The following is a 22,235-nucleotide window of genomic DNA, read 5'->3' as shown; positions in this document are numbered from 1 at the left end:
ACTGATGCAGCATATACAATATGACCCCGCTGATAGGTTTCTTAGGGGACCACGCAAAGAGAATGCATGAGCCAGGAAAGCAAAAACCGATAATACATGTGGCAGCTATATAAATTACTAGTCAAAAAGCTACTCTTGTACAAAAATTGGTATGACATTGAATGGAAAGCCAGTGAACTTTCAAAAATGTGCAAAATAAGGCTCGTTATCACCGCCTGGTGGTTATAATGAACATTAAATGTTTTTTGAGCTGTCATGGTCGTAAATCGCACTAAATGAGGCTTGCGATTTCCATCTGGTACTTAGATTGCATGTTCACTTATAAAGCCTCTATTCAAGTGAACTTGCAGCCGTGTATAATATGAGTAACCGCGCTAGGTATCGAATTTTACGACAGCACCTTCCAACAAGGATCTGCACTACAACTTGTGCCTTAGTGCATCTTGTCTTCTCGTTTGGCATTGGGAGCCTTGTTAAAATCAGCGGTGATGTCCGACGTGATTGGCGCTTATGCTGTTCCACTGTCACTATTGCGCGACATGCTTTTACAATAGGTAACATGAACTCCTATTTGTTCCATAACATTCTCAAGCTCCTGCACCTCTTTGGCAGTCTCTTTGGCGTTGTCGATGTCTTGCACATCCTCAGCATATTTTCAGGGGGGCGCTCAACAGTCAACGTAGGCGCCACCAGTAGACGAAGCTGTGTCATAGGTGCACCATCCCAGTTGATGTAACCGGTAACACAAACTGAACAAACGAGAAACTAGTACAGATGAACCTATGGCAACTATACGGAACCAAAGCTTCAGAGTGTAAGAGCCAGGAAAAACTAAAAACCAGGAATCTAAACGAGGTTTTGCTGTACATGATGCTGAGGGTACCAATGCAGCATGTTGCATATACGCAGTCAAGCCTTGACAAAACAAACCTCAGTTTAACAAAATTTGCGATTTAACAAACTAGTTTCATTTCCCGACCTTAGTTCCATTGAAAACCATGTATTTTTTTTCCGATTTAATGGCATAATTTCGTAACATGGTTTCGATATGACAAAGTTTTCGGTCATTGCAAGCATGTGCTTAGCCTTTAAGGCTAGTAAATTAGCAAAAAACTATAACAGTGTCAGTTTGAGGCAAAAGCGATTTCAAGCGTACTTTCGCATGAAGTTTGGGCAGCCAAAACACCATCAAAGCGTATGTGCCGGGACGCAGTAGGCAAGAAACATGGCTACACCATTTGCCGCATTGGTAAACAACTTCCAGGGGTTGTGGGGAGCTACCATGCTCAGGGAAACACAAGAGCTAAAAATTCCTTCTGTACATGGGGGGATGGGGAGGGAGTGAATCTGCGATAACCTGATCAAACACGGGGAAGGGTTATCTGCCCTCTCATCCTAGCGCTCACGTCTCCTTCTGGCATGCGCCACACGCGAACCACGCACATTATCTTCGAGGTAATCTTTCCACAGCAAGTGCAAAGGTGGAGCCGAGACAGTTGGTGCCTTGATGTGCATTGGGTTCCTGCACATCTAATGTTGGCGGTGATGTAATCTCAAGTTTATGAGACACGGTGCGAAGCATTCACTGTGTTGTGACAGTGAGTTCATTGCATCGAATTAGATCTGTTCAAGTTTGCCTGCGCATGCATGACACCGATAAAACTACAAGCCTTACTACGTCTGTTTGCTATCGCCATTAATGCTGCCCCTTTCTAGTGAAAGTGTGACTTTTCTTTTTTTGCTCAAGACGAATATCTATATCTTTTTATACTTTTGTATTTAATTTGTGGGTGCTGGCTGTGGGTGCTAAGCGTGGTCAGCCATGGCATCCAAGATTTGCAGTGCCACGCGACGCAATGCACACAAATCTCGGACCATGGCGATGTGTTGCTCTCGGCGTAATCCGAACAGCCACGCTCTGGCAGTCATAATTTCGCTATTATGGCCCGACCTTCTTGCAATTTGTTTATACATGTTTACTGACAAGATGCTATCCACTAGGAATGCTTTGGGAATTTGTGAGCTTGTTTCTAATCATAAAACTTTAAAACCTCGAATTAGCAAAATTCGTGATTTAGCTAAGTTTTTTGCGGCAAGCACAACTTTCTTATATCAAGGTATGACTGTAGTATTCTTCATTTGAGTTCTGAGGTGCACGAAGTATCATCTGTTTGGCCTAATCACTTGGTGGCGTGGCACGTAAGTCCACTATTAGGTATGGTGTCATCTTCCAGTCCACATTTTTTGTGCCTTTTGAAAACATTGCCATGGTTCTGCGCCATGAACTGACAGCATGGAGTCTTAAATATTGTTACGGCGCAACTGAGAGTTGCACGAGTCAGAAGAAGATGATTTAACATGTGTAGGTGGAATCCGTCTCGACAGCCATCTTGTTTATGCATCGTTGTCTCACTTGTAAATATTGTAAATACATTGTTATATGTGATTTCTGTAACATAACAATGTTGTTAAATTTTTTTTTTTTATTGTCACTGATCATATGCCAAGTCTGATGGCACAGATAATCAAAAGAAGCCCAATGAGAGGTGAAAAATGCATCACTATGTACTGCTCACAACATAAATGTTTTGAAGTGCTGGAGGCTATTGTGGTTATGTGAGCATTGTTGACGACTTGAAGCTTTCAAATGTTGGGGCAGGCACTTGCAGAGCTGCACCACTTTGTCGGCAGTGGCCAGGTGTTCCTTCCATCACGCCTGCACCATGCCACAGTTGAGGAATGCAGTTCAGGGATGCACTTTCTTCGTCAGAAAATTATTTATATTATAGCAGTTGATGTCCAAAAGCAGCTGAGTGCATAAGCATTTGCCGAGTGCGAGAGCAATTTTGCATCCTGACCCATCAAAGGGGGCTGCTGCGGTTGGGAATCGAGCCCACATCCCGTGGTCAGCTTTTAAACACCATAGCCACTGAGACATCACAGCAGATCCCAGATGATTGAGAGCTCTGGTTCAGGAAGTTCAGTGAACCACAAGTGAATTGAACAGACTTTATCAAAAAGCCTACTGTGCTACACTTGAGACTTCTAGAAGCCGGTGTGCTTGTGTCATTGTAGGAACAGTTGGTCTAACAGGGTTTCCACCAACCTGGAAAACTGGAAATTCTCAGGGATCTTTAGTAGTCTGGAAAAACTCAGGGAATTTGTACCTCTATCAGGGAAAATTAGCGGTATAATATTGTTGAAAGGGTTGAAAGTAGCGGTAATGCTGGCTCGAGTACCAGACAGGAATCGTAAGGAATCGTCTTTGTCGCCCTGTCGTCGGCTGGAGGAGTTTCTAGTGTACAGTCAACGACCGACTTTCCTGATGCCCGATAATTTCGACGGCTTCGTGGCACCACCACGTACCCCATAGAGTCAATGTATCAGAACGTCCGAAATTTCCGACGCAAGAACCCTTCGCCGTCCGATTTTCCGGACCTTTTGCCGTGACCACAGGTCTGAAACGCCATTAATCAAAGCCACCACCGCTGCCGTTTTGATTACCTCGCCGCCTCGAACCGGCGCTCTCGCACGCAGATCCGCTGGCCGCCGTAGCCACCACTGCGGCAACGCTAGACCTAGCTGCTTCGACGTTCGCTATTAAGGTCCTTGCCGTTGGGTGCCGTGTTTTTCATTTAAAGAATTCGCTGCTGTCAGCAGCGGTGCCGACTGCACCTCTGTGGTCCTCGCGATTGGCTTAGAAGCTTGAAAAGCACGACGCGTTGCATAATGCCAGTTCCTGAAAGTCAGCTTCGCCTCTTCGCAAAAATGTTACTTGGTGTAGCTTACTTAAAAGTATTGCAGTGAAGCATAACAATAGTGGGAAGGGGCTGTTGCCACGGGACACAGTATGTATTCCTCAATTATACACGCGTGCATTCGGTATCTCCTGTTACAGTACGAGCACCGATATGCCCAATACGTGTACGGACAGGCCTTCAGGGCGTTTTCGAATGTGCCTGTGGCGGTTTGAGCCCCTTAAGGGCAGTAAATGACATGTATTTATTTTTTCCAACTGGGTGATTTTTCGGGCGTTCTCGCGGTCCCTAGGGAGTTCTAAAAATCGGACTTGGACTGTGCAACTGACCAAGAAGATGCTTCAAATGGTCCGCGGGGCGAACAAGTGGCGGAAGGAGGACAAGAACAGAAATAAACTACATATTGAGGAATGAACAGGAAAGGAAGCGTGCTGCTGCCGTTTTGAAGGAGCTTGAAAAAAGCTTTTGAGCTCAAAAAAAAAAAAGACAGAAAAGTTGGCTGATGCCGAGATGCAGGCGTCCCTCATCTAAACCAAAATAAACTCTTTAAAGCAGTGAAACACAACACTGAGGCGTTGTACGCGGGCTGAGAGTATGTCAGGACAGTTGAGGTTGACTTACGAGCTGTTGGGAGAGAATCTCAATTGTGACAAAGTTCGGGCCTCATACCACTGAGCTTGCTATCAGTTGATAGAAATAGCTCATATTCGAAAATATTTGCCTCTGTATGCATCTCCTTTTTATTCGTATTTTAGGATGTCCGAATCGATTTACAATTTTTTTCGAATACATTTTATTTGCTGTGCATTTTAGTAACCCCTCTTTTCTATTCTCTTTTTGAATAACATAAACACTATTCCTTAGTATTCAAACTGAATTAAGTCGTTTTTTTTTTTAATTTTTTTTCATATGCTTACTAGAGATTGACAGCATCAGGCGATGTGGTTTCAGCCCGTCTTGACATAAAAAAAATAGTTCTGCGTCACTCAGGGAATTTCACAAAGGCCCTCCGGGAAAACCTGGTAAACTCAGGGAATTTGGAAATGTCAGCTTGGTAGACACCCTATCTAAGTAAGAATTGAAGTGATGCTAAAATGAATCTAGGTATTCTGTTTCATGTTGATTATCACTAAAATAATTTTTGCTGAAGTACAAGACAAACTTTTTATCTAGGGAGACTTTTGGAAACATGAAGTGGCTTTGAGTGTGTGCTTTTCACATTAGCGCAGTCGGCTGCCTTATAAACAGCAGTCAAAAATGAAGCACAGCATTCTGAACTGAAGACATGCCTAACTCACTGAAATGAGGGTTAACTTGCAGGGTGCCATTTCTGGTTCACATGACAATCTGTTGATAGACTCTCATGTGATCTTGTTGTCTGCTGCAAGTGGATGTGCTAACTATGTGAAGATTTATGATGCAGAATCTTCGCTGCTTTCTATACGTGCTATGAAATGCTGTGTGCTAATACATACTGAGGCATCTGCAAAAGTGTGCAGTTGCACCCATTGGCAATTTATTGATGCTCATCTGAGCAAGTATAATACAAACTCGAGTGGGACTCTAATAAATTCCAGTGGTAGGATAGCTACCTGACTGTTCTGTTGTCTTGGCCTCGTTGCAGTGATGGATGTCGATTATTCTCCAACTGGGAAGGAGTTTGTGTCTGGCAGTTATGACAAGACAGTGCGCATCTTCACAACAGACCATGGGCGCAGCAGGTATGACAAGCTGATCCACAACTTGGATCAATCAAGAAAACTTTGCAATTGAAGCAAAGTTCATTCTCCAAAGCTTTCTTTCTGAGAAACCTGTATGGCTTTTCTCTCTCTCTTCCCTTTCCTTCTTCCTTTCTTTCTTTCTCTTCTCTTTAAAGCTTTGTGCTTCTGTCAGGAGCATGAGAGCACTTCTAATTCACAAAACTTCCTACACCTTACGGGCTTCTGCAGAACTGATTTGCCAACATATTGATAATCATAATCTAAGGTGCGACCCGCCGTCGTTGCTCAGTGGCTATGGTGTTGGGCTGCTGAGCACGAGGTTGCGGGATCGAATCCCGGCCATGGCTGCCGCAATTCGATGGGGGCGAAATGCAAAAACACCCGTGGTACTTAGATTTAGGTGCACGTTAAAGATCTCCAGGTGGTCGAAATTTCCGAAGTCCTCCACTACGGCGTGCCTCATAATCAGAAAGTGGTTTTGGCACGTAAAACCTCATAATTTAATTAATCTAAGGTGCTATATCTATGCTAATATGCAAGACAGAAATTATGGAGCACAGACAGAGAACAGGCACTAGCTGCTGCCACACTAGAACACTTGTGAAAGGCTAGAAAATAGGTAGGGAACAAGTTAGCCAAAGACGTATTTTTCTCCCTACACCTTTATTGTGGCAGTGTCTTCATGTACATTAAATGAGTGCTCGTTGCAGTTTTTTTTTCTTTTTTTTGCCAGAAATATTAGTGTGGTACTTTGCTCATTGATAGAAGTGGTGATGTAGACTAAGGCCTCAGATGTGCAAACCTATCATTTGCGTGAATTGAGAGGCTCGTCACTCAGTTCTCCACTCCCACCTCCACTTGAGTGCATGGTTTTCTTAATGGTGACTGATGAGTTTCTGCACTGCACAACTTAGCAGCCCGAGTGCATTCTCTCAACACTTTTTATTTGGAAAATATAGCGGCAAGGTCTTCCATCTTCATGTGCACGCTGCTTAAAAGGAAGTCAAGGGTCATGCAATCGGTGATGGAGTAGAAAATGATAAGTACAATGTTAAGAAACAGAATTGTGGCTGTTTGGGCTTGTTCATTCAACATCATGACAAATAACTGCACTGAAAAACGCAGACGGACAGAAAAAAAGAGACAGATGAGCACTGTAGAGTCGTCTGTTGTCTTTTTTTTTTTTTTTTTTCTGTACATCTGTGTGTTCGTGCGCTACAATTTTTGATGGTGTTAAGAAATGGGAAGGTGGCATTATTGAGTAGGGAGCAAACATTTGTAGATAATTTCCAACCTTAGGTCAAGAGGAAGAAGTGGAATTGGGGCCGGTTGTGTAATGTTGTACAGCAGGTAACTAGTGGTTTGTTACACTATTGGACTGGGTGCCTAAGGAAGACAAGTGCAGTTGAGGATGGTAAAGAATTATATGTTTAGATGAGCTTAGGAAATTTGAAGACATTGCATGGAGTTGGATGACCTAAGTAACTGGAGATCACTCGGAGAGGTCTTCGTCCTGCAGTAATTGTAATAAAGGCTGATGATGATGGCAATAAATTGCTGTCTTTTGCAGGGAGGTGTACCACACAAAGCGGATGCAGCGCCTGACGTGCGTCCTGTGGTCACTGGACAACCGGTACATTGTCACTGGCTCCGACGAAATGAACATCCGCCTCTGGAAGGCCTATGCTTCTCAGAAGCTGGGAGTGGTACGTATTATCTTCCCTTACTATGTATGCCACAATTCGTGGATTTGAGGCTCATTGAAATTCATGATTCATGGACAATGTATGTTGAGAAAGACAATTTGTACGTCCCCTGCTCCTGGCTATGTGTGATAAGTACCATTTGTGGCCTAGATGTTGATAACAACTTCGTTGAATCAACCTTGATTATCTGACAAAACTGATCAAATTATCCAGCGGGCCCAATTAAAAGAAAAGGTAGAAACAAATGTCAAAACAACCACTGCTTCATTTGGCAGCATTTTGCCAATTCTAGTGCAAATTTGCAACAAATGCACACCCACATTTTATAATTTAATTGTACAGAACATTGTACACAAAAAGAGGTAGCATGCCTCCAGTTCTGGCAATTGCAAATAGGAGTGTACCTTCACAGAATCAAAGCTTACACCTTACGTCCATCTTCGTCAATCTCAAACAGCTTATCATTGTATGATAAGCTGTAAAAAACATATGGACCACATAGAGTACAACATGTCCTCTGTGAGGTCCATTATGTTTGATAACCTTCATTTCTTGAACGACTCAACCATTGCAAATGAGTGGTGACTTACTCCTAGACCACTTCTCCAGTGCATCCCGTGAGAGATGTAAGTCTCCGGAGCGCCGAAAACATCTTACGCGACTCCGTTGCTGCTAACTTAGCATATAAATACCTCATCTTTTGAATCAGCTTTCATAATTAAATTCTAAAAGCGGCTCAACGTAGTCATAAGGTTTCCTACAAAATGCGCTGGTGTCTATGGCAGCTGCAAGCAGGGTGGTTCAGCCAGCATGGGAATGATCGTTAGTACATGGATTTGCCTAAACTTCGTCCCTCTGGCCTCAAACAGGCTGGTGACTTTGCAAATTGTTCTTATTTAGCTAAATATAGTGTTATACAGTTGAACTCAGGTATAACGATACCGGTTTTGAACAATATATTGTCACGTGGTGGTGACGTAGAAGAACACAGTAGCAATACTGTGAACGAGAAAACTAACTTTTATTGGGCGAACTTGTGCCCACAAAACAGGCTACACTTATAGCACAACGAAAGCGGCGAACACAGTCGGCGATCGTCGGAAATCTGATCAGCGGGTCAAGCGCGTCGGCTTTTATACAGAATTGTCGAATGTTCCAGACTTATCGTTGGGACCCGCGTGCCTTCCACAAAGTTCTACACCATTCGCGTCAGGCGAATAAATCAGATAACACAAGGTTCGGCGACAACAGACTGTGGATAGAAGCATCGATAACTTTCCAGAAACTTCGGATACATCGGATACATGCAAGCGCGTCCCGCGCTGTGCGATAAGATTTGTTAGGCGGCGAAACGTGGTCGCCCGATAAATATAAGTACACGTGTCAATACCCCCCTCTTAAAAAGCATCGTCCCGATGCTACAAATATAAGAGAGCGAAACACAAAAGGGCACTTATTAAACATAAGTAACAAAACAACGAAAAGAAATAAAGTCCAAAGGTCAGTTACGCGAAGTCCCAAAGTTCGTCAACGCTGGTGGTACGGCTTGAGTCGCACAACGTGGACAATTTCAGGTCGTGAGCGACGCCGCTGTGACAGCGAAATGCCGTCTGGCACGACCTCATAGTCCAGTGCGCCAATAGGTCGGGTGATCTTGTACGGTCCGAAATAGCGACGCAAGAGCTTCTCGCTCAGTCCTCGTCGGCGTATAGGGGTCCAAACCCAAACACGGTCACCGGGCTGGTACTCGATAAAGCGTCGTCGGAGGTTGTAGCGTCGGCTGTCGGTCCTCTGCTGGTTCTTGATCCGCAGGCGGGCGAGCTGTCGGGCTTCTTCGGCGCGCTGGAGATAGCTAGCGACGTCAAGATTTTCCTCGTCAGTGACGTGCGGCAGCATGGCGTCGAGCGTCGTCGTCGGATTCCTGCCGTAAACCAGCTTAAACGGCGTGATCTGTGTTGTTTCTTGCACCGCCGTGTTGTAAGCGAATGTTACGTACGGCAGGACGGCATCCCAGGTCTTGTGTTCGACGTCGACGTACATTGCTAGCATGTCGGCGAGGGTTTTGTTCAGGCGCTCCGTGAGCCCATTCGTCTGCGGATGGTAGGCAGTTGTCCTCCTGTGACTTGTCTGGCTGTATTGCAGAATGGCTTGGGTGAGCTCTGCTGTAAAAGCCGTTCCTCTGTCGGTGATGAGGACTTCTGGGGCGCCATGTCGCAGCAGGATGTGCTCGACGAAAAATTTCGCCACTTCGGCTGCGCTGCCTTTTGGTAGAGCTTTAGTTTCAGCGAAGCGGGTGAGGTAGTCCGTCGCCACGACGATCCACTTATTCCCGGATGTTGACGTCGGAAACGGCCCCAACAAATCCATCCCAATCTGCTGGAATGGTCGACGAGGAGGTTCGATCGGCTGTAGTAATCCTGCTGGCCTTGTCGGTGGTGTCTTGCACCGCTGACAGTCTCGGCATGTCTTGACGTAACGGGCGACGTCGGCGGTGAGACGCGGCCAGTAATACTTTTCCTGTATCCTCGACAGCGTCCGGGAGAATCCGAGGTGCCCAGCGGTTGGGTCGTCGTGTAGGGCGTGCAGTACTTCTGGACGCAGCGCTGACGGTACAACAAGAAGGTAGCTGGCGCGGACTGGTGAGAAGTTCTTCTTCACGAGCAGGTTGTTTTGTAGCGTGAACGAAGACAACCCGCGCTTAAATGCCCTAGGGACAACGTCGGTGTTCGCTTCCAAGTATTCGACGAGGCCTTTTAACTCCGGGTCTGCTCGCTGCTGTTTAGTGAAGTCTTCCGCGCTTATTATTCCAAGGAAGGCGTCGTCGTCCTCGTTGTCTTGCGGCGGGGCATCGATGGGGGCACGTGATAAGCAGTCGGCGTCGGAGTGTTTTCTTCCGGACTTGTATATTACCGTGACGTCATATTCTTGTAGTCTGAGGCTCCACCGGGCCAGCCGTCCTGAAGGGTCCTTTAAGTTAGCTAGCCAACACAACGCGTGATGGTCACTGATGACTTTGAATGGCCTGCCATAGAGGTAAGGGCGGAATTTTGCTGTAGCCCAAATGATGGCGAGGCATTCCTTTTCAGTCGTAGAATAATTACCTTCAGCTTTTGACAGCGACCGACTAGCATAAGATATCACCCGTTCAAGTCCGTCTTTCCTCTGGACTAGGACGGCACCGAGGCCTAGGCTACTGGCGTCAGTGTGGATTTCAGTATCGGCGTCCTCGTCGAAGTGTGCAAGTACCGGCGGCGACTGCATGCGTCGTTTGAGTTCTTGAAATGCGTCGGCCTGCGGCGTTTCCCACTTGAACTCGACATCACATTTCGTTAGATGTGTTAGCGGCTCCGCGATGCGTGAAAAGTCCTTGACAAAGCGCCTATAGTAGGCACACATGCCAAGGAATCTGCGCACTGCCTTCTTGTCGATTGGCTGCGGGAACTTTGCGATGGCAGCTGTCTTCTGCGGGTCGGGGCGTACTCCAGATTTGCTGATGACGTGGCCTAGGAATAGAAGCTCATCGTAAGCGAAGCGACGCTTTTCCGGCTTCAGAGTGAGCCCTGATGACTTGATGGCCTCTAATACTGTCGCAAGCCGCTTAAGGTGATCGTCGAAATTTCCGGCGAAGACGACGACGTCATTAAGTAAACGACAGGTCTGCCACTTCAATCCTGCTAAAACCGTGTCCATCACGCGCTGAAACGTTGCAGGCGCCGAGCACAGTCCAAATGGCATAACCTTGAATTCATAGAGGCCGTCTGGGGTGATGAAGGCGGTCTTTTCGCGATCCCTTTCGTCGACTTCTATTTGCCAGTAGCCAGACTTGAGGTCCATCGATGAGAAGTATTTAGCATTGCAGAGCCGATCCAATGCGTCGTCTATCCGTGGGAGGGGGTATAAGTCTTTCTTCGTGATTTTGTTCAGTCGACGATAATCGACGCAGAAACGTAGGGTTCCGTCCTTTTTCTTCACTAAAACAACTGGAGACGCCCACGGGCTTTTCGACGGCTGGATGATGTCGTCGCACAGCATTTCGTCGATTTGTTGTCTTATCGCTTCGCGTTCTCGCGTCGAAACTCGGTAAGGGCTCTGGCGTAGTGGTCGAGCGCACTCTTCGGTTATTATGCGATGCTTTGCGACTGGTGTTTGTCGAATCCTCGATGACGTCGAAAAGCAGTCTTTGTATCGTCAAAGCAGACTTCTGAGCTGTTGCTGCTTAATCACGGGGAGACTTGGATTTATGTCGAAGTCTGGCTCGGGAACTACGGTCGTCGGGGTAGATGCAACAGAATCCGAGAGGACAAAGGCATCGCTGGTTTCCTGAATTTCCTCGATGTATGCGATCGTCGTGCCCTTGTTGATGTGCTTGAACTCCTGGCTGAAGTTTGTCAGCAACACTTTCGTGTTTCCTCCGTGCAGTCGAGCGATCCCTCTTGCGACGCAAATTTCACGGTCGAGCAGCAGATGTTGGTCGCCCTCGATGACGCCTTCTACGTCAGCGGGTGTTTGGGTGCCGACGGAAATAATAACGCTGCAGCGCGGCGGGATGCTCACTTGATCTTCGAGCACACTCAAGGCATGGTGACTACGACAGCTCTCCGGCGGTATCGCTTGATCTTGCGACAGCGTTATCGATTTCGACTTCAGGTCGATGACTGCGCCATGTTGATTCAGGAAGTCCATGCCGAGAATGACGTCTCGTAAACACTGTTGGAGGATAACGAAGGTAGCAGGGTAAGTCCGGTCATGAACGGTAATTCTTGCCGTGCAGATCCCAGTCGGCATAATCAGGTGTCCTCCAGCGGTCCGAATTTGAGGGCCTTGCCATGCAGTCTTAACTTTCCTCAACTGGGCGGCGATGGGTCCACTCATGACGGAGTAATCGGCTCCTGTGTCTACTAAGGCGGTGACCGCGTGGCCGTCGAGAAGCACGTCGAGGTCGGTGGTTCTTTGTCTTGCGTTACAGTTAGGTCTTGGCGTCGGATCACGGCTGCGTCGTGTTGAACTGAAGCTGGAACGTCGTGTCGTCAGGTCGTCTTTCGTCGCCGTATTCTTTGCTTCCAGACTTCGTCGGGACGGCGGCGTGTCGTTATGTCGTCGAGGTGGTTTCTTCGGCGTCTTCGTCGGCGGCGGAGGATCTTCGTCAGTTCGACGAACAGCAACCGCACCTCCATCGGTTGCTGCTTTTAGTTTTCCGGATATGGGCTCGCTGACCGGCCCCGGGCTGGGCCAGTGTATGGTCGGCGCTGCGGCGACAGGTAGCGGCCTGGTGATGGCGAACGCGACGGTCGGCGATATCGCGAGGGCGTTCACCTTGCTGCGGGCGCGGAGCGTTGACGGCGAAACCTCGCAGTCCCATCTCCCGGTATGGGCATCGGCGGTAGACGTGACCCGCTTCTCCGCAGTGGTAGCAGAGCGGGCGGTGGTCAGGAGCGCGCCAAACGTCTGTCTTCCTCGGGTAGCTGCGCTGGCCGACGGGTGGGCGTGCTGGCGGCGGCGGTGGTGGTCGACGGAATTGCGGCGTTACGGGGCCCTGGCGCGGTCGTGGAGGGGGACCCTGACGGCGGACGACAGCGGCGTAAGTCATCGCTTCTGGCTGGGGCTGCGGTACTTGTGGTTGCACCTCAGCAACACCAAGCGATCGGTGCACCTCTTCTTTCACGATGTCGGCGATCGAGGCCACTTGAGGCTGCGACGATGGCAAGACCTTGCGCAGTTCTTCGCGCACAATGGCCCTGATGGTCTCGCACAGATCGTCCGTGGCCAGTGATTGAATTCCGGCGTAGCTTGTCGGCTTGGTGCGTCGGTCGAATTGCCGGTTCCGCAATTCCAGTGTCTTCTCGATGCTCGTCGCCTCACGAAGAAACTCGTCGACGGTCTTCGGTGGGCTTCTTACCATTCCGGCGAAAAGTTCCTCCTTTACACCACGCATCAGTAGGCGTACTTTCTTCTCCTCGGACATTTCGGGGTCGGCGTGGCGGAACAGACGGCTCATTTCCTCAGTGAAGATCGCGATCGTCTCATTTGGCAGCTGCGTTCTGGTCTCCAGTAGAGCTTGGGCTCGCTCTTTTCGCACGACGCTTGTAAATGTTTGCAGGAAGCCGCTTCGGAAGAGGTCCCACGTCGTCAAGGTGGCTTCTCGATTCTCGAACCACGTCCTGGCGGCGTCCTCCAATGCGAAATAGACATGTTGTAGCTTGTCGTCGCTTGCCCAGTTGTTAAACGTAGCGACCCTCTCATACGTTTCCAGCCAGCTTTCCGGGTCCTCAAACGTGGAACCGCGGAACGTCGGTGGTTCCCTGGGCTGCTGCAGCACGATGGGGGACGCTGGGGCTGCCATTGGGGTTGCCTTGGCCACAATCTTCTTGGTCTTCTCAGGTAGAAGTCCGTGCTCCGGAGGCAGCTGTTGAAGACGGTGGCTTGCTCTATGGTCCGGGAGTACGTTGGTGTTCTCTTTGCGGTCCGGGCTTGAATTACGGCTTGTCGGGGGCGTCCGGTACATGAACGTAAAGCACCTCCACCAGATGTCACGTGGTGGTGACGTAGAAGAACACAGTAGCAATACTGTGAACGAGAAAACTAACTTTTATTGGGCGAACTTGTGCCCGCAAAACAGGCTACACTTATAGCACAACGAAAGCGTCGAACACAGTCGGCGATCGTCGGAAATCTGATCAGCGGGTCAAGCGCGTCGGCTTTTATACAGAATCGTCGAATGTTCCAGACTAATCGTTGGGACCCGCGTGCCTTCCACAAAGTTCTACACCATTCGCGTCAGGCGAATAAATCAGATAACACAAGGTTCGGCGACAACAGACTGCGGATAGAAGCACCGATAACTTTCCAGAAACTTCGGATACATGCAAGCGCGTCCCGCGCTGTGCGATAAGATTTGTTAGGCGGCGAACCGTGGTCGCCCGATAAATATAAGTACACGTGTCAATATCAAATACAGTCGACTTCCGTTAATTCGTTCCTGATGGGACCAATGAATGTGGTCGAATTATCCCGCGAGTCTAATTATACAAAACGCAAAAAAAATGCCGAAACACGTCATTGATTCGCTTGGCAGTACTATTTGCTTTTAAAGTTAGCTTCGTCTCATTACAGTCGTGTTATGCGGTGAAGCATACCAAACACGAAAAGGTGCCACTGTTGCGGAACATAGCATGTGTTCCTCATTTCCACACGTACATGCACTGCTTTAGGTCATAGTACGAGCAATGAGACGCCTAATATGTTTACTGGCAGGCCTTCAGGGTTTTAAATAGACCCCCGCTGTTTTGTTGGCCTTAAACAGCTCGGCTTTCCGAGTTCTTTTCATTTCACCGCCTTCCTTTTCACGAAATTTCTCAAAACACAGATGGTTTTTCTTTACTTCTCAGTGTACGGCACGTGCGTATAATAAGGAACGCGTTCTCGGCCCGGTTAACGGTCTCATATACGAGACACGCATGGCTGGCGATACGACTCGGGTTGCCACAACAGCATCAGAAACAGCTCTGAAGTCTAGGCGCTCGTACTATGACCGGAGGCGGCTCGTGCATGCATGTATAATCGAGAAACGCCCCGTGACAGTGTTTCCATCCTTGGTAAGCTTCACCGCAATACATTTTGTATGCTTCGCTGCATGACAGCGTTGTATTGCGGCGAAGCTGACCAGTTCGAATTATTCAGCGGTCAATTTTGAGATTGAAATAACGAAAGTTTGGGACCATAGAAATGTATGGGCGCTGGCAGAAATCGTTGTCGGGATCGAATTAACCAAAAAACCAAATGAACCGGAGTCAAATTAACGAAAGTCACAATTAAATCTGCCTTCTGGGTGTTACACAAAAAAGAGAAAAACTTCTAAATTCTAAAAAAAGGAAAGAAAGAAAAAACGCAAGCTACTTCGCCACACCCGACTTTGTATGCATGGCATGCCTCCACCACATTTCTCTCGGAAATAAAGAAGAAAGAAAAAAAAGTGAGCTGCTTTATCAAACTTGCCTTTTTGTCAAGCACCCAGCACTTCAGGTCTCCTGTGCCCCTCTTCCTTCCACCCTCTCTTCATCAGAGGTGTGCAAGGGAGAGGGGCGACTAAGGGGTGCAGTGTGGAGTATGCTGCACAAACGCAGTTATGATAAAGTGCTCATTTTCTTTTTCTTTCTTTTTTTTCGAGAACATATGGGGAAGGCATGCCATGCGGGGTGCGTGGCATGCAGTTATGCTTCATTTTTACTGGTTAATACGATTTCAGAACACATAATCTTTTGGCCCTATCATTTAGTAAATCCTCAAACTGCAATCATACGATATGTTTTCCGGCCGCTAGCTTCCATGCGAGCAAGAAAAAACACACACTCGAGAACAGTAGGCACCCACCTTGGCATGCAGTACTCTCTCGTCTGTGTCATATGAGAACGCTGGCATGCACTCAGTTTCCTCTTCCATTAACACTGGATCTCCTCGTGGGTCGTTGCATGTCGCATTCAGTCACATCTGTCACTGCCAACCCTATTGCGTTAAGCATCTTCACCCATCTGTTTCACAGTGCGTGAGGCGTAGTGCCATTGGAAGCCTACTGCACGCCTTTAGTAGATGATAGGCCAAATGTGCCGGTGTTCCCTGCTGCAGGTGGCGCAAAGTAAGCATCAGATTTAAATTAAATTCTGGAGTTATACGTGCCAAAACCATGATGTAATTATGAGGCATGCCGTAGCGATGGACTTCAGATTAGTTTTGACCACCTGGAGTTGTTTAACATGTGCTCGATGCACAGTACACAAGTGTTTTTCGCACTTCACCCCCATGAATATGCAGTCGCCGTGGCCAGGATTTGATCCCACATGCTAGGCCTTAGCAGCGCGTCAAAGCCACCTTGTCACCATGGCAGGTGTGTCATGGTTCACTCTGGCAGCATCATATCATATTCTGGCGTCACTCACCAGCTCAATTTTGTTTTGGTCTTTGGTCGCTGTCTTTTTAAGTCACTATGGAATAGGAAAACAACAACATGTGTCTTGAGCCACTCTGGACCCGCCAGCTCGATGCACTTTGTTGTCTCATGCAGCAACAATTTTTGTCAAGTGGGTGCATGAAAAACTTGTCATCAAAAACGCTTTGCCCGAAGAAGCTACTGACTGAGGCTGAACTCGAGGAGCACAAATGCTTGCCAAAGCCACGAAAATGACAACACGCATCACAGGCCGCTCGGGCCCCCCCAGCTCGGTGCGCATTGGCATCTCACGTTGCGACTATATGCACAGCGCTTTGCATTGAGTGGATGTCAACTACAGTTGAGTCTGCCAAATTCTTTAGTGACTTCATGTTGTACGTTTTTCCAGTTAGCATGTTTTTTCCTTCATTTTTTTCTCCAAGGCATATGAACAAGATTCTACTGTAAATTCAACAATTTGCAACAATTCTGCATCTGTGCAAAGTATTATTGCCTTTTGCATTGGGAAATATAGGATTTCCTCAAAGCTTAGGCCGATGAAGGCAGATAAAGCACAGTAAATAAAGTCGCGAGAGCATCTGTAGCCACTGGCATGAAGATCAGATGAATCCATGTACTAAACATCATACATACTGTACTAAACAGCTGCAGAGTTCGCTCTAGAAGGTTTAGTAGGAAGCTCTTTGATTGTCATGCTCATCCTAAGCCAAAACTTGTTCTGTCATCTTGTGATGACATTGACTATGATATTGACTGACAGTGGGCTGTTGCACGCTACGAATGCAATTTCGTATGCAACCTAACACACAGGTAACTTGCGGAACACTTTTCTTGAAGAAAAGCTCTGCATTAGAATTGAGTAAAAATGGTAATCATTCATTGTGAATGCTGTCGTTTTCATGAAATGTGCTGAAGGTAGACTGAAAATATGCGTTTTTTGTTTAAAAGTAACGTCTTCAACACATTCACTGTCTCCTACGTGCTATTAAGACAGACGCTGCAGCCATCATGGTCACCATTCAGGCCACCATTGGGGGCTAGGTGTGTGACCACACAAGTTTGAATTATCCAGGGAAAGCATTGAAATCACAAAAGAGTTGGCCAATAGAAATGCACGGGCACCGGTAGGGATCGACTTAGTGAACAGAAAAATATGATTAACCAGAGTAAAATTAACAGAAGTCTACAGTATTGCACTAGGTGCTACTAGAGCAGTGTGTTGGCCTTTGACATTATTTTGGCTTGGCTAGGCTAGGCTGTATCACCTCAGATCGAAAAAAACACTTGCATATTGACGAAAACTGGCACTGAATACAAGATACCACTACTACACAGTTGTCACGGAGGTCTTTTCATGCATGATTGCTGCAAGATTCTGCATATTAGATACAATCAATCAAGTGTTCTGATGGCAATGTTCAATGTGTAAAAATATCTCTTGATTAATAAAAGTTATTGATTTCCTATGGCCAGGTAAGGAAAGAGTTATGCATCGCTGTAGTGTTGTTGGGTTTCTCCAGCTGTGTCGTTTGTCTTGTGCAGCCTATTCTTTTACTCAATCGTTCGTAGGCTTGTGGTGCATTGTACACTAGAATATAATGCAATTGCTTTTTGCATGCGGCAGCTGGGCCACCGGGAGCAGATGACATTCCAGTACCAGGACAAGCTCAAGGAGCGGTTCAGGCAGCACCCACAGGTGCGCCGCATTGCCCGCCACCGGCACGTGCCCAAGCACGTTCACAATGCCCAGAAGGAGAAACAGGCCATGCTGGCCTCCCAGAAGCGCAAGTACGCACACCGCTGCTCTGAGTGCGCGCCGTCATTTCCGAGAATAGCTCCGGTTTATAATGTGGTCATATTTAAAGCATTAATCTTCCGTACATTCTCGTATAAAGACCACACCTTTCTTTTTTTTCTTGTGTGTGTGTTCAAATGTTCTAGCTGGAGCCCGCACACGAGTAAAAATAGAGTAAATGTGTGCGTGCCTTGAAAAACGTATGCTTGCCGACAAATGGAATCACCCAAAAAAGATTTAATGTATGCATCACTTGCTACCTCAACCATGGCTGCTAGTAGCTTTGTAGCTGTAAACCGCTGTGCCATAAGTAGGTGAACCTGCATATGCAAGCAAAATATAAGGTGGCTTCAATTTGTCATTAAGGACTGCTTGAGGCATTACTGTTGTCCAACAATTGTGTGCGCAGCATTTCAGGCAAGAGACCCAGGGATAGAGAACCAGCTATATGTAGTTAAACATCGTGGCTAGATGTGCTGCTTCATTGCAAAGGAAGACATAATAAGCACGAAGGAACCCCGTTTATACATTACTGGGAACCCAATGGCAGACGCATAACAAGTGCCGCCAGCCAACGGCAGCTCCCTCACGGTGCCGTCCCCTCCACCAGAAAGGGGAGAGCACCCCTTCGCATGCGAAAAGCTCCAACTGGTGTCCCTGCTCCGTCCTAACCTCTTTACTTCCCTCGCGTTCACTGCCCTCTCAATCGTTTGTTTCTCGCCCTCCTTCTCACTCAACCACTGCTCGCCTTCATCCTTTTGTTGCCGTCTCACTGTGCTTTCTTTCTATGCATGTTCGTGCACCCTGTTCGGAGCTTTATGTGCGAGCACACAAAACGTGTCATGCATCTTTCATTGTGTATATGGTTTCATGCGAGTCGTCGTATCATACCTACTTTGCTGACTGGCAGCTCGGATGAGAAGGACGCCAGTTTCTGCCGTGCCCGTGCCTACGTTCGCAGATGCATTGCATAACGTTGACAACATTTGGAGATAAGACAGTTCAGGCAACGCTGCCATAAGTTACCTCCTTCTGGACATTGCTTTGCTTGAATGACAGCTCTTGTTGCATGGCTCAAAGAAAGTATATAACAAATTTACAATCTTTTTAAAAGTCTGTAACTGAGAAAAGAGCATTTTAGCATGCTGCCGGGCACACATCGCGGTACACGGTATGCTAACTCTCTGCATTAAAGTGTAATTGGCACTTGCAATGCAGTATTTTCTTCGCATTGACTTTTTGGACAGTTTTGGTTTCTGAGTCCTGCAGAGTATCAACGCATAGCTTAAATTGGAGCCCCTCACAACTCTCTCACGTGAAATCACGTGTTAAGACAATTTTTGTTGATTGGATTATACATTTTCATGTGGTCCTGAGAAAGTTGTATACAATAGAACCTCGTTAATATGTTTTAGGAAAAAACGTAAGGAAAAAAAGCACTAACCATGAAAATGTACGATTCAAAGTCACTATAAAAATTTTTCAGGCTCAGCTGTAGTTGACATTTTCACAGTATGAAGCGTATGAAGGCCCAGGATGCGCATTGTCATTTTTGCGGCTTTGGCAAGCTTACATTTACACTCCTTGAATTCAACCTGGGAAGTTTTGATATGCCCACTCGTTGAAAACCGTTGTGGGATGAGGGGCCAATGCACGTCAAGCTGATAAAGCCCAAGTGGCCTGAGATTCGTGTTGTATTTTTTTGCTCTTGTGTAGTGTTTTGAGACAGCGACAGGAAACCAAAACAAAATTCAGCTGGTGGGCCATGCCGGAATACGATGCCACCAGAGCGAAACATGACGCTCACTTCACATTGCCTGCAGCATGGAACAGCAGCATGTTTGTGTAATGGCCTCTTAAAAGTGTGCAGTATGCTTCCAATGGCACTATGCCACACACGCGGTGAAACAGATAGCTAAAGATGCTCATCGCATAGCTGCGAATTGTGATGACCCATGAGGAGATTTGCTGGCACAAGAAGAGAAAACCGAGTGCCTACTGGCATTTTCACATTGCACGGGCGGGCGAGTACTGTGGAGAAGCTGCTGTGGCAGGCGCTTACCGCTATCGATCGCAGTTTGGTGATGTACTGAACATTGGTTTTTGTTCTGTTACGAAAGTTGGCACCTAGAAATCATACAAAACGGGATCGTTTGTAAAATGCTGATGGACAAAACAATGTGTGATCGCGTTGATGACATCACATACGTGCAGAACATTGAATGGAGATAAATGAACTTAAAATACAAAAAAAGTAATCAAGTTTCTTTGTCAGCATGTGTGCTGTAGACACCAGCTTTAGGCATGTGCAGCTGTCATCAATTTATCTTAAGTTTAATTTCTGGTGCGTGCTTCAAGAAAAAAATTAACTTGCAAGTTTGTACGTGATCATGCTTGTGTAACTTTTTAACTGCTGAGCTGCACATCTTGCCACGGTGTTTCACCAATTAGTCCTCATTGCAGCCCTGATTATCAACTATATGGCCACTTTCACAGGATATGTCAACGGTATGTCATAGCCTCACAGGTAACAGCGACTATTTTTCCAGAAACTCTTGAGCAGAGGCATCTAGCTCACTGCACAAGCATGTCGATGGAGCGCAATGGGGCACTAGTGCATAACACCATAGTATTTCATAATATCTTCTAAAGGAAACTCTGGTGCTGCCACTGTTCAGCCACCATGGGAATGATGCTTAGCACATGGATTTGTCTGACTTTCATGCTTGTTGCTCCATACGTTCTTGTGGATTTGTTTACTATGAATTATCTACCTACATTGGCCACCTAAATGTCAAAGCGATAAGACTGCAAACGTGCATAATTGGTACAAAATATAGCGGTTCCGCTTGTCCAGGTGGCCAAATCAAATTGAAGCACGCAAAGAGTTTGATCATGCTGGCTTGCCACGAGAGAAATACTTGAGAATGTCCATGCCTCTTGTCGACGGATGCATCTGTGGCTTAATGGTTTCAATATTGCACTTCTGTGATTGAACCCTGCGGCCAGACAATTTTATTAAATGTTTATCCATTTTTTTATAATGCAGTGCTGTACTTTGTTTTTCTGAAAATGACGAGTTTGCTAAGGCCAGAAAGATGAAGTGCAATGAAATCCATGCACCAACCACCATTCCCATGCTGGCTGAAGCACCCTGCTGGCAGCTCCCATAGACACTATGCATAACACAACATTCTGCGCGCACATGCATTCTTGGTGTTGAATGGTCCTGCGACTAAAGTGGCACAGTCGTTGGTACGGTGCACAGATGGCACACATGACAAGCAGCGCAGTGCAAGCCACATAACAACACCGGTACCTCATGTCAGGGGAGCTTCCCTTTGATGGGCTACTGTGAGAGCTAGAGAGATCTAAAGAACATGAAGGATATACACGACACTAAAAATAAATTTTCCTTCAAACACTACTACCAACAGATTTGTCATGCATGACGATGTTAGCAAAAAGAAAATTTGTGTGAAAGAAAAAAGTTGTTTCCTTGCACCTTACTAGCTGCCGCCACACAAACCACAAAAAATTATATTGGGTGCCTATTGTCTGAATTGTTAGGGGGCAGCGATTTAATGTCATTAAGTGCCATGATGCGGATATTGCTAAAATTTTGTAAAGATCTTTGCTAAACTACTGTAGAACCTCATCAACACGTTGGGGACTTGCATGGGAAAAAAATGTTACAGCTGGAAAAATGTAACCAAAATTGCTACAGCAATGTCGGAAACAGCTCTGAATGGCTGCCAGTAGTCGCATAAAGCCAACAGACAGTGAAGTAATCGAGCCCTTTGGTTCCACTTCATCTCTTTCCAGTAGTCTCGGCACTTGAACTGATCAGAGAGAAGCACATGTGCTCTTGTATAAGTGACACACATGTTCCGCAACAGTGCCCCCTTTCAACTCTTGGTATGCTTCATCACATAACATGGCTCTATTGTGGCAAAGCTGACTAAAGAGAACCGGCAATTATGGAACGCACACAAGTCTTGCACATTCAAAAAAGAAATGTAGCCCTGCGCTCAGCAGATCTGGCCCAGTCTGCGTGGTTCCCGGTAGGTTTTAACTGACACAAACTTCCTCAGGTGCTTTGCCAGCTGCATCTGTGCATGTTTTCTCCCGATAGGCTTGTGCAGCAATATCGTGCACCTTCGGTCACTTATTGCAAAATTTGGTTGCTTGTTGCAACATGCCAGTCACTTTCTGCAATGCTCCGACTGGCTGCACCGCTAAACTTACATAACCACCGCATTCAAATGGGAACGTAATATATGGCAGTCAGTGGGATTTAAGTTGAGTCTACAA

At 46.7% G+C, this 22,235-nt stretch overlaps 1 protein-coding gene across 1 annotated transcript in view; it reads left to right on the top strand.

Moving 5' to 3' along the window:
- Positions 1–22,235, top strand: part of LOC126530492 (DDB1- and CUL4-associated factor 13) — a 48,698-nt gene that overhangs the window by 25,747 nt on the left and 716 nt on the right. The window contains exons 8-10 of the mRNA XM_050177766.3: positions 5,383–5,479; positions 7,050–7,185; positions 17,751–17,914. Coding sequence (XP_050033723.1) covers positions 5,383–5,479; positions 7,050–7,185; positions 17,751–17,914 — 397 coding nt within the window. The remainder of the gene's footprint in view (positions 1–5,382; positions 5,480–7,049; positions 7,186–17,750; positions 17,915–22,235) is intronic.

Source organism: Dermacentor andersoni, chromosome 4 (genome assembly GCF_023375885.2).
Source record: "Dermacentor andersoni chromosome 4, qqDerAnde1_hic_scaffold, whole genome shotgun sequence".
Taxonomy (NCBI): Eukaryota; Metazoa; Arthropoda; class Arachnida; order Ixodida; family Ixodidae; genus Dermacentor; species Dermacentor andersoni.
Note: the sequence above shows the minus strand (reverse complement) of the source record. Positions and strands in the feature narration are given on the sequence as shown.